The sequence below is a fragment of the Plodia interpunctella genome, chromosome 8, assembly GCF_027563975.2.
Source record: "Plodia interpunctella isolate USDA-ARS_2022_Savannah chromosome 8, ilPloInte3.2, whole genome shotgun sequence".
Taxonomy (NCBI): domain Eukaryota; kingdom Metazoa; phylum Arthropoda; class Insecta; order Lepidoptera; family Pyralidae; genus Plodia; species Plodia interpunctella.
Genome location: NC_071301.1, coordinates 2,470,070 through 2,483,613, shown reverse-complemented (window position 1 = coordinate 2,483,613; position 13,544 = coordinate 2,470,070). Strand labels below are relative to the sequence as shown.

General features: G+C 32.4%; 1 protein-coding gene across 1 annotated transcript; it reads right to left on the bottom strand.

The window, feature by feature from the left end:
- Nucleotides 1-405: 405 nt before the first annotated feature.
- On the bottom strand, nucleotides 406-4,838 carry LOC128671828 (uncharacterized). Its single transcript, XM_053748607.1, has 2 exons — nucleotides 4,696-4,838; nucleotides 406-1,476 (listed from the first exon to the last, which is right to left on the bottom strand). Exon 2 carries the CDS (start codon nucleotides 1,459-1,461, stop codon nucleotides 571-573), a length of 891 nt encoding a protein of 296 aa, XP_053604582.1. The 5' UTR covers nucleotides 1,462-1,476; nucleotides 4,696-4,838; the 3' UTR covers nucleotides 406-570.
- Nucleotides 4,839-13,544: the final 8,706 nt, after the last annotated feature.

The following is a 13,544-nucleotide window of genomic DNA, read 5'->3' as shown; positions in this document are numbered from 1 at the left end:
GATCGTGAGCTTGTTTTTATGAGCACAGTCGCTATTTAATTTTAATAGCGGCAATTTGAATTAATAATAAAAAATTTCGAATTTGTAAACGTTATTTCTTCCATTATGATTTTTTCCAAATTGATATATTATGGTATAAATTACGTATATTAAAGTTCAAACACTTACATCACTTATGGACGTCAAAAATTTAATTAAAACTGAGTCTACCGACTTCAAAAGCGCAAATAAAGAAGAAGCGGCGTAATAAATTTCACCGCAGCCTTTTCTCCAAGGACGTCAATTAACGAATATGTATCTTATAATAGGAACAATATAAATGTAGTTTGTGGTAAGGCCCCATTTTTGAAAGCAGATTTTACCAGTGCAGGAGTTTTGTTAAAAAAGTAAAAAATAAAAACAATATTAATGGTTTTCATTACAATTTATTTCATAAGATGACATTTGGCACGTGTACAATCAGCGTAATTTACAATAATCACTTGTGAATTATCATAAGTATATTTTAACTAATTGCACTACAAAAGGTTACATTTGGATACTTTTCTTTCGTTATATATTCAGCTATCTTTAATCTATTATATTAACTTTAACTTGCTCCAGAAGTTTTGCCTTACTCCTATTGATTTTTTTATATTTAGGGTTTGCTTTGACGGACCTTCTCGTACTACTTCTGGTCATTACTCTGTCAAAAACTTCTTCGCTCGTGTCATCGCTTCCATCATCCGAAAAATGGTTATTCATACTGTCGTTCAATTTCTTTGACCTGACGACTATTGGATCTGACTGACCTTCAGTAAATATAGAATCATCAAAAACTAATCTTTCGTCATCACTTAGTGGTCGTTCATTACTAAATTGTCTAGTAAATATCCTCTTGTTTAATACTGGAATCGTTGGCACTTCAAGCGTATTCTTCTTTTCTTCCTTCTTCTTACCACCGCCGTTACCAGGTTTATATTTCATGGGAGAAAAATCAACTCTGCGCAAGAATCCAATGGAATCTGCAAACCTTCTGCTGCATTTTCGACTAGCTTTCACTTCTACTTTCATATCTTCCATTTTAGAGCTTGTGTCTTCACTTTCTAAAACCACACCAGAGTCAGAGTTGGAATCTACAATGATTTCTGGTACAACGAAATCGTGCTTGACATTCAGTTTTCTATTCAATTCTTCAATTGTTTCATTTTGTTTCTGTATTACTTTATCTTTTTCAGCTATTTGTCTGTTGATATCTTCTGTCCTTTCGTTTAAATTAGTTTCATATTTAAGAAGTTCTGATGATAAGTACTCTAATTCTTTCTTCCTATTTGTTTCTAGCTTTTTAATAATAGCTGCTTGCTTTGCTTGAGTCTCTTTTAACCTTGATATTTCTTTTTTATGGGACGTGGTTATAAATTTTATGATATTTATAGCCTCTTGCAATGTTGTTGGCTGCGGGAAATCTTCGTTCGGAGACATTTTGAGTACTGGAATCTATAACAAAAAAAAAAGAAATTGACAAAATATTACGAATATTGCACTACATCGTCAATTTGTCATTAAGCTAATGATATTGTACAATCAGGTGTCATTATTATAGATAATGTAGTGCATTGTACATATAGCTATTAAAATCAATTAACTAAATAGTTCACATTACGATAGCATTTTAGTCTCTTGTGAAATACATATAGTTACTAGATTTGAAAATTAAATCATCTTCGTATCTTATTTAGCTGTAAAATAAAAGTCTATAACATACAACCATTTTCTGTCGCATATTTCGCGATTTCACAAAGGAGTCAAAACATATAGTTGCACCTTCAACTTTGACGATAACATTAACGTGCGCAAGATACTTTCTGTTGAGAGTCATAACATTTGACAGTAAGAGCTCACAATACAGATAAAGGAAAAAAGCCGAAAATCCTTAATACGTCAATGCTTATAAAATAATACATAATTTTTCGAAGAACATTTGGATCCATTTTTTTTTCTATTACAAGGGATATTATGATATAATTTCCTATTCAAGTATTCTTACCATGTCCCAGGTGTTAGATTAGCCCACTATTCCGCTGTTTATATAACGAACTATACACATACGGTTATGAAAACAATGTCGTATTGTTCCGACCGACACGACTGACCTGTTCAAATAGAATTTATATTTTAGCTACATTTCTATAATGTGTTTGTTAATACCAATTGTCTTATGAGAAGTAGGATATTATTGTCCTAGATGTTTTTATAGGCATATCATTCTTATATCATCGACAAGAGCTGTTTGGAGTTACTTGGAATGCACTTCGTAGATCTTGAAGTTTTTCTAGAATTGTACGAGTAGATCAGATGTCCGCCCACGGTAGTTGACCTCGGGTTATGAACAATATTTATTCCAAATTTAATCAAAGTTGGCTTAGCGGTATAGTCGTGAAGGCGAGACGCATTTTTACTAAAAAATTATGTTAAAGCGTAATATTATCCATAGCAATTACAACCAAAAAAAAAATTGTTTACATTACATTATAACTTTAGGCTATTGTAATATAGACTAGATAATGCATTCGTTACATTATCAAATGATTAAATAAGTAATAATTAAAATTAATTTGTCTCTTTTTGTAATTATTTTATTGAACAAATACGAACAGTTTGTAAAATCACTATTAATTGCGAAGTTTTATGAAATTTAATTTACATTTCAAAAGTTCTAACGTTGTCAAAAGAAAACCTTTTAGAAAATATAACTAACTTAAGGCGGATATATGAATAATCCTTACATGAATAAGAAATTTCACTGTCGCGTTTGTCTGTATGAGCGCGATAACTGAACAACTATCCGAAGTATTTTTATATGGATAAGAAGGAAGTGTAATTTATTATAGATTTAACATGTATGAGTTTATTATAGATTTACCAGACCGAAGCCGGGACGGACCGCTTGTATGAACGTAAATATGATAACATTTACGGTCATATAATAGGTACAATATTTAGATTTTACTACCACTCGACTTGAACTGAACATATAACGAACTCAAGTGACCCAATCACAATTAATAATCAATAGTAGTGTACTGCAGAAATTATAAATACGAAAGTTTGTATGTGTGATTGTTACTCGATTACAAATAAGCAGTACTGACAAAAGAGTTTGTATTCATTTACTAGCTTCTGCCCGCGGAATCGCCCGCGTTTCCTCTCATAACTTATTATTGTCAATATCTCGGGTTAGGAGCAACGTATCGCGATTAAACCTATACCAGATTTTAAGTTAGAACATCTGCTACAAAACCGTATTAAATTATATCAAGTAGTTTTTGCGTGATGCGCGAAAAAACACATAGACAGACAAAAAACATTCTATTAGTCCCATAAAGACCCCATAATATATCATACCCATAAAACGGTTTTCTTATGTATTTATATAGTGGATAGTGTAACTTAAAACCTGATATAGATATCATTGCGGCACGTTGCTTATAACCAGACATATTGACAATACTAATAATAGTTACGTGCGGACGCTCGAAATAAAAGCAGAAGAAGCCGCTGACAAAAACTAGTATACAATATAATCTGGAGATTTCTATCCCATAATTCTACGGAAATTGAGTTTTTCGGTGCGGCTTGCAAAACTTAAACCATCCAAAAACTTTTCACCAGATAATATGCACGTCCGTGAATACGTTTGTCATGTAAATAATGCAATTTGCAGAGTCAACTGAGAAGTTTGTTAATTAAAAACTTGGAGCACTTAACAGACATAAGTTTTTGACAACGTGAAAATAAGTGCCTTGTTTAATTTAATATTTAGACAAAATTCAAAGAATACCCATAGTTAAATATTACATTATCTAAATTTCATTCTTAATTAATATATATTGATGAATTCGTGGGTTGCACCGGTCAACTTTGACGTTAACTTGAAACAGCGCAGAAAAACGCAAGGCCGTCATTTTGTCTCAACGACGGCGGCGCGCGGGTCAAAGTTAACGCCAAAGTTGACTGGTGCAATTCACCCTTAAATTAACTACCGAAAGATAGAAACGTTAATTTATGTAGTAAAATGTGCTCGGAAATTTAAAGGACCTGTTTCACCACTTTCTGAAAAAATATATTTTATTTTGATAGACAAAGTAATCTTCTGGATAAATCTGTCTAATCTGATTGGCCAGTAGCCGTATCCAACACTTGTGAAACTGAATTTGTAACGCCATATATTCGACATGCATAATATATACTATCACATAATCAGAAGAAATATAATCAGATATACATATTAGATAATCAGAAAGTGATGAAACAGGCCCTAAATATAGTATTTATGAATTTTCAGTAATTATGAGGTCCACTATTTTTATAGGTATACATAATAATTATTAGAATTATATGCTAAAAGGAAATCTAATCAATTTGCGTGATTGCGACATAAATTCCATTTAATGTGTCAAATGTTACTAATTTTTAATCAAAAAACTATAAACAAATTACTTAAATTGTCTATGTATATTATAGGAACTTTCCTATAATATAAATTAGGCTGTAACAATTAAAACTGATAGAAGCTTTAGATTAAATAGCTCAGTACTAAAATAACGTTTAGTTAACAACAAAACTAAACACAACTTCTAACACAATAAAGGCATTAACTTTTATTTTATTTATTATTAAATATTCATAAATTACAAACAAATAAGTAAATATTACCTGTATTAACGATCCACACACAATCCAATGCAACTAAATGAAACAATTGAATACGAACACTCCTCGACTAACGATAAACACTGACTGATCACTGCACGAAATTGTTAAGACATGCAAGTGATGCTCGTGTCACTATCAACCATTCAACTACCTGATCAAGCGATTATCACCCTTAAGACCACCCATTTGTCCTTGGGCAAAGGGTCTTCACAATGGGACGGGTTCCTGTTAAATATTTTCTACCTGCTGTTAATTAGGGCTTTTAATAAATCGTGATTCTAAGAAATGGCGTACGTGTGCCAATCTTGTTAACTAATAAAACTGGTACTTTGATGATATTTTCTATCATTAAAAATATTACGCCAGTTAGGAGAAATATAAAAATAGACGAAGTAATGAATTTAATGCGAATATAATTTGGTCTGATTTTAATGTACTAATGAAACCAAATCTTTAATTACGTGGGCAGATTAAAATCCCCAAAATATCACCAATTTGTGTCGAAATTAACACGTGTAAATGTTAGAAAATATGTGAGAGAAAGATTTCATATGTAAAGAAATCATAATCATATTATGCATTACGTATAATGCATAAAATATAGTATCTAATTACAACGTAGGGATAGGAAAACAAGGAGCATTATACTTTAAACCTTACTCTTTTGCATTGTTAGATCAGTTGCAATAGTTAAAATACGTCTGTAGATAATACCTAATTATATGTCTAATATTATTAATATTAACTTTCACCACTGAAATAGGTCGTAGAAAAATAAATTCACGTTGTTGAAGGCACACAGAACACGTCTGGTAATAATCTAAATTGACTACCCGTGAAATAAAGAGAGAGAGAGAGAAAATACATAACGAGAAGTTTCTCATTTTATAATAGCTTTGTAAAATTATAAATCTCCATTTTATTGTTACTTAAATACCTCGGAGTCTAGGTACTTGAGAAGTTAGCCAATTATAAGTTGCCATGATTTTGCACAGTTACATTAAATTCTGAATAATATAATGGAATATCTTTGTTCATAAAGTTCGGTTTGTGTGTTTCTACAGAAATATCGAGAATTATCTTACTTCATGCTAGCTTTTACCCGCGGCTTGGCTTGCGTGAATTTCCTACTTCCCGGAATAAATGGTGTTCTATGTTCTTCTCCGTACTCTTATCTATATATATGTGGGAAATTTCAAGAAGGTAGGTTGAGTAGATAAAGCGTGACGAGGTAACAAACAAACACACTTTAGCATACATAATATTTTAAGATTAACCTTTTAGTTGTAAACAAAATTCCTGGTAAATACAGATTATTCTATTGTAAAACTAAGCAATACTCGTCTTGTCTATGGTTTTTTTTTCTGTAAAGAGACAAGTCAGATCATGTTTCACACATCGTTATTATATCATAAATTAGCACTTAAAATGTTATCTTTTAATGAGTTTAGAGTTTACAAAAATCTAATTAACCCCCGACGCAAAAAGTGTTATAAGTTTAACGTGTCTGTCTGTGTATCTGTCTGTTGGCATCGTAGCTACCAAACGAATGAACCGATTTCCATTTAGTTTTTTTTTGTGTCATGGATAATTTTATCCCGAGTGTTCTTATGTTTCATGATTTTCCATGTTTCATGAAAATCGCCTAAACACTGTGTCTAATTCATCTGTTTAACGACTACATATTTCTTCAGAACAATAACTATCTTTAACCTAAGTACCCTTACATTTAGTCACATAACTTTTTCATTATTCCGGAACATAAGGCAGTAAGAAAGCGTTTGTAACGCCACCTATCTCATTTTTATATCAACTTAATCACGACTTCGCGGAATATCTCGTTACTTACATTCGCAGACCAAACTTCCACAATTTTACGTAGAAGTTTGAGTTACCGTGCCGCTGTCAGCGTATAGCGTTTTATATTTAGGGCCAAAATAGGATACTTCTCGCCATTTTAAGGCACATCAATGAAGCCTTACACAACGCCGTATATATATATATATATATATATATATATATATATATATATATATATATATATATATAGCGTTTTATATCGGCTATACAGTATCGCGGAACAGTTTGCCGAACTTTGGCGGATAAGGCATACATTGCTAGATTTTCGTTGCGGAAAATAAAAGCTCTTATGCAAATTACGCAATGTTCATCTGTCTGAGATCGGGGGTTAAACATTTTTTCTTCTTCATCCTATTCTACTAATATTATAAATGCGTAAGTTTGTGAGTATAAGTAGTGTGTATGTAAGTTTGTTACTCTTTCACGCAAAATCTAGACTGATTGTTATTAAATTTGGTACACGTATAGAATATAACCTACTTGGAATAACATATAGGGTACTTTTTATCCCGAAATTCCCCCGGGCCGTAGCTAGTATATATCTCTTTTTCCGTAGTTTGGTATAGGCAATCTTGTTTTATTAGTATTTTCACAATCAACTTTGCCTTGCTTAATGTTATCAAAGACATTGAATAGAACAGAGTTATAACATATATAAAGTGAGTTATACATGCGAAAACCATGCGAATTCGCTAAATTCGCTATCAGTGGAACCAATACTTAATAAAGTTTTCCAACGACTCGCGACTACTTGTGACCATAGTTTGCCAGAACTTGTGATATTAACCTTTCTGGTCTTGTTATTAAATGGTAAGTGGTAATTAACTAGTAGATCAAACATTTTTTTGAAGTGAAAACTTCTTTAGCGCGTTGTGCACTTTTTGTGATAGGTAAAAAATTTTAAACTCGCGTCAGGACACGACGTGACCTGATCGAAAACTCGTAAGACGTCAAAAGTGTACATCCATATGAATAATATTATAAAAAGAAAAGTTTTTTATTTTTATTTGTAATGAATACAACAACTACTGGGCCCATTTTGATGAAATTTGGCACAGAGATAGAAATCTTAGGAAACCTTCAGGAGTAATTGTGCTTTTACCTGAGCGTAGCCGGGGCGGAGCACTTGTCACTGATACTTAAGTTTTCACTTCTGCCGACACAGCCGAAGTGCAACCCGTTTTTTTAATAATCTAGTAAAAGTACTATATGCCACTTATATAGTTAGTATATTGCACAGAAGCATAGAATATACATATAAGACATTCAAAATTATTACATACTTATATATTTGTTACAAAGCATTTGAGCTTGGTTATCTGGTGTAAGCTAATGCAGTGCATTCACAATAGCAACACAATAACAGTTATTATTAACATAATTTTGCAATGTTATGTTAGGATTAACTTCATTGTGACTTTTTTGCCTAGGTATTACAGGAATGAGTGCAACGACCTTTGGATATTTTAGAAATATAAATCTGAGATGAAGTTCTAGTTAAAAATCTACGTAAAGGTGCCTCATGTATTTGTATGTATTTTAGGCACGTACTAATTACCGTGTAAATAATAATTGGGCGATACTCAATGGATCACATTAAGCACTAAAAATATATCGCGGGTCCGATGGACACAAACACAGAAACAGACACGTACACAGAACCGAAGAAAAATCTATGATCACAACAAAAATATTCACACAGATAAAGTCTCATACAATTATGAAGCTTGAAACCATGACAGTCATGTAAAAAGCGTAGAAGATCAATTTATAATGCGTGAAAACACGAATAAGGAGGTAGCAGAGCATGAAGCTGAAGTAAAGTCCCCGCGGGAAAGTTTTCAAGATTATCCACATCGTAAATCCTGAATTATTTTCCGATATGAAAACTCGTAAGTGAAACTTCGACAGATCGCAATGTCGTGGATATGGGTTATGTTTGACTCTTTGAAAGTGTTTCTGGTTAGATCATAGAAATGCTCAAATAGCTCAGCCTTGGATTAGCATTGTTTCTTGGGAACAGACAAATGTAGGTGAATATAGTTAATTCTGTTTAGAAAGTTCAGTATAGGTCACCCCGTGCTCACTATCCAGTCCAATGCTGAATAACATAATCAACGGAACTTTAATTAAATCGTGGGCAAGCCCCAAGTACACAAATCTGCCATCGTTAATTGCAAATTCACCATTACTTCTAATTTTCGCAGTCGAAATGACTGACAACTCTGTCGGTAACTTTGCCGCAATTATAAACATACAAATTTGAAGCCTAAAATTATATCACGCTAGACTACTGTAAATAGAAACGCGAAATGACACTTGTGTAAATTGTAATTATTAAAGTTATCTTTTGTTCGGCTTTTTTTATCTAAATAATTTTTGAATAGCACAAATATACGCGACTAATAATGTGTGATTTGTTTATATGTTTATTATAATCGTAGTATAGGCAATGAAAAAAAAATTAATCTATGAAAATGAGAAGACGTAACCAACCAAAAGTAGCAAATCTATGTCCCTGCGGGCGTGAGAATGTTCACGTCATAAATTCTGAATTATTTTCAGATACGTCGAATTGTCTGCGAAACTTTGCCAGCCCACGAGACTGCGTTCAAAATGGCTTAAGTACGATACTTTCGAATAAGGTTACATCATAGATTTTTTGGTAAAATAAGTATAGACGTCTATCATATCCTTAGTTTAAAGAATGTACTTCTAGAAGAAGGTATTTCTATTTTACTTATTATATTATGATTTCCAACTAGCTATTCACCCGCGGCTTCGCCCGCTTAAATTATCTTCGCAACTGTTTTTTCTTCATATTAAAATGGGATTGGGATAGTTGAATATCCATAACGCATTTAAAATACATACAGCGCCTTTTAGTTATTTGGCGTCACGTACAATAGTATTCTACTACATGTTTTTAGCAAATCCCACGAGAACAATAGTTTTTACCGGGTTAAAAGGTGTATGCGAAATTTCAAGAAGATTGGTTGGGTAGATTACGCGTGAAGAGGTAACAAACAAACAAACGTAACTTATTTTCAAATTTATAATATTGGTTGGGAAATATTAGTTGGGATTGGGATTTAAAGAGTGTATTACATCTAGTATACATTGTGGTTTACATTTTTTGCCTAAATATTAATACCATATTGTTTTACCACTACGATACTATAAAAAACCGTATATAAAGCCGGAAAACCCTAAATAGTGAAAAGGCATGACATAAATCTAGGTTATGGTCCCGTCTCGTTCGCAGACAATATAAATATTTGGCCATTTCCGACGAGAGCGGGCATAAAAATGACGCATTGGATCGGGTCGCCGTTTATTTATATCCTACTAGCGGCCCGTCCCGGCTTCGCTCGGGTAAAAACATAATATATTAAACACGTAATCCTTCCTCAGAAATCACACTATCTATACATTGGTGAAAACCGCTTGAAAAAGTAGTTTTTGTGTTCGCATCGCGTGCAGACAGGCAGTCGCGGTAGAGTACTTTATTTTATGTACGTAAGGATAGCTGTGAGGTTGTGATACTAGTATGAATAATTACAACATATTCAATATTAAATTCCCAAGAAAAGTTGACATCAGGGAGGCCCGGTTGTAAAAATACAGTCGAATATTCAACATTTTAAGGTTTGTTTATGACATTGACTCTCGGGCTTCACAGCGCCATAACCTCAAATGCAACCAAAGAGAAGAGAGAGTATTATGGGATGGTTGGTCGCTAAGTTACGTAAATTATAATAATTTTAAGTTAATCTCACTGCTAGTACCTGTTGAAAACTGAATTTAGGTATATATAGTAACTAGTTTTAATACAAGTCTTTTTCAGTTCAATCTCGTATATCATATTTCACGGGAACTAAGATTACACAATTTCCAGAATTCCTAGTTTAATAAAAATTCAGTAAACTAGGAATTCTGGCTAAAACTGATAAGATACTAGCAAGTTTATTTGAAATATACATCAAATAATTAACTTATAATATCTATCTTTCATGCCCCAAAATTATTTACAAGTCAACCATAAATGGAAGATAAATATATAATGATTTGCTAAAATTTTCCCTCGCGTTTTTCTCCTGTTATAATATATACCGATTTATATCAATAAAACTTTCTCGCAACTACCGCACTACTATAACAATTTTAGTTCCATGACAACGAAATACAATACGCCCCGTAAGTTTCTACGAGTATGTTTTCTGAAATTTTCATGGCAATCCGTCAACTTTGGAAGTTTTGCCGGAACTTTCCCATTCCATCATACATTATAGTCAATATTGCAAACTAACTTAGATGGAGGGTTTGTTCAAAATGTGTGCAGTGTCTGATTAATAAATGCTTGAATGAAATAGTATTTTTATTTAGTGTCATATTTTTCTTGCATGGCACGATTGAAGAAGTCACAAAGACAGACCACCGAGGAAACTAGTGCTACAAACACTTTTTTATCTCTCTTATATTCAGATGTATGTTCATCATGATGTGCGTTTTCCCGGTTCCTTCCTCAACCCTTGAGCATCGGAACCCAGAGTCCGCTTTTCTACTTTTTCATCTCGACTTTGCTTGTTCGCAAATAATCATTGTTGACATCATATTATTTATTTATTTATTTTTACTTTATTTTGATAATAAAACGCGAGGGAAAATTTTGCTACGAACAGTTAACTTAGTATTATATAAGTATTGTCAAATATTTTTTAAAATATTCCAATTCAAAAAGATATTAATAATATTATATTAATAATTAATATTTTTTATTCGCTTCAGTATTAAAGATGTAGTATGTACATATATTTAGAAATAGAAATAAATTTATTCATAGCATACAAATATACATCACAGGAAATCTACAAATTTTTTTATATTATTTTTGAGAATAACTCAAAGTGATGAAGTTTTGAGCCAATGTGTGAGTTTGGTGATAGATATCATTTATATGGTTTACACCGATTATCCTCCGAAAAAGTCCGGTGCTTAAGGACAAAAAAGTTATAATATATAAGATCGGCAGACTTTTTGAAACCACATCTCTGTTTGCAACTCGTCTGACGCGCGCCCAATAAAATTTCAGCTTTCACAGCCCATTGCACAAATATCACGGGTTTGAAGGAAATATTTTTATATGGAGCTGAAATTCTGCAAATGGATAGTAGGTGGGATGAAAAAAATATAAAAAAGGGAATCTGGATAACGCATAAATGAACGGACACGAATGTGATGGCAAATACATACTATTGTATGAATACTAAATAAATACATACAATAGTATTGAATGCTATTGTATTCATTTCGCCGATATGATCGGTCATATCACGATTTGATCAATTTAACAATCTGGCCACGACATATACCAGTGATGTCGGCACGATTTCGTATTAAAATTATTATTTTACTTTTCAGTAATAATCACGTTATATACCTAAAATATTGTTGAAAGTTAACTTTAGGTATAATATTATTATCTTACAAAACTTCGTAACTTTTCTTTATCCTTAAAATATTTAGAAATGTGAGAAAGATTTAAAATTCATCAGGCAAAAGCTGATTTAAGTCGGATTTTGTCAAAATCCATCAATCATCTCGATTAGCCGATCAACTTTGTCTCCTTCCCAAATCAGCCGTACAGAAGTGACCAATTTGCCAAAAACATGGCTGCAAAAAACCATTCCGACGGTTTGAGAAAAACCCCAAGTTTTTGCCCAACTACAAAGTAAAAGGACGTATAAATATACATTTTTTATATAGCCTGTTTAAATATCCCACTGCTGCAAAGGCTTGTATTCCATATAAACATAGAGAAAAAAATATATCGTAGAAAAAAATAAACGAAACAAAACCTTTTTAAGAAAAGAAACACTTATCATAGATAATAAAAACGTTCTTTTTTTTTCGAAATTCTAACGTTTCAAATTCTAGAAATTAGAGCGTTCCAAATAAACAAGAAAAAATCTTTGCATTAAATTAAAACCAGATTATATTTTTAACGATTGTATTAAGTTCCCAACTTAGCTTGTAGGTATTTGTGCGCTAAAGAAAACTTCTGACTTTCCATTCCCACTGTGATTTGATATAAAGTGTATTGGGTTAATGTAGGGATATAGAATTTGCGTATTAGTTTTAAAACCGACCATTTTGTTTAACGAGAGTGTACTGCGACTCATGAAATTTAAATTTTATATCTTGACGATAACTTTAACATATTTTTATTATTAGGATTAATCTAATTTAAAGAAAAAGTTAATATTATGCGACATAAATGCAAAAGTTTTATTGTTTGTTACCTTCACGTTCTATCTACTCAACCAATCTTTTAGAAATTTTACATCTTCTTCATAGTCGTATTCCTCATGACTGAGGGTCGTGGTGGAGGGACATGGAATGAAACACACGTCACAACTTTCTTGGCATTGTTAATGGAGTGGTTTGCCATTGCCTTCTCCATTTCACACACAAGTTAATAATTCAACAAGTGTGCAGGTTTACTCACGAGTTTTTCCTTCACCGGAAGCAAGTGGTGGTCGATACACGTGTCAGATTGGTATACAAACTCATGTGGCACGAGTAGGATTCGAACCTGGGACCTTTCGATCCACAGGCGGGGGTGTCTTAATCATTACACCACCACCGCTTCCAATTTGATATAAATATAGTTTAAAGTACCTACGGAGAAGGACATAGGGTACCATTCATACTGGAAAAATAGCTGCTCCCGTGGGAAATCACGCGGGCGAAGCCGCGGGCAAAAGCTAATATACTTAAATATATAGCTTATTATTAAATGTTTTACACATCAGTAATTAATGTAATTATTAGAATTAAGCCCTTACCTTGTTATCTGTATTTGTTATTTTTATATTTGTTATTTGAAAATGAAATTGAAATTTAATAAAATATAGATCTTAAAAATATAGTTGCAGTCAGCAACGTGACATTCACGGAATTTACTACAATGCAGGAGAATGGTCTTG

Excerpts from the sequence above, each read along its gene's own strand:
- LOC128671828 (XM_053748607.1), bottom strand. The coding sequence starts at position 1,461 with ATGTCTCCGAACGAAGATTTCCCGCAGCCAACAACATTGCAAGAGGCT.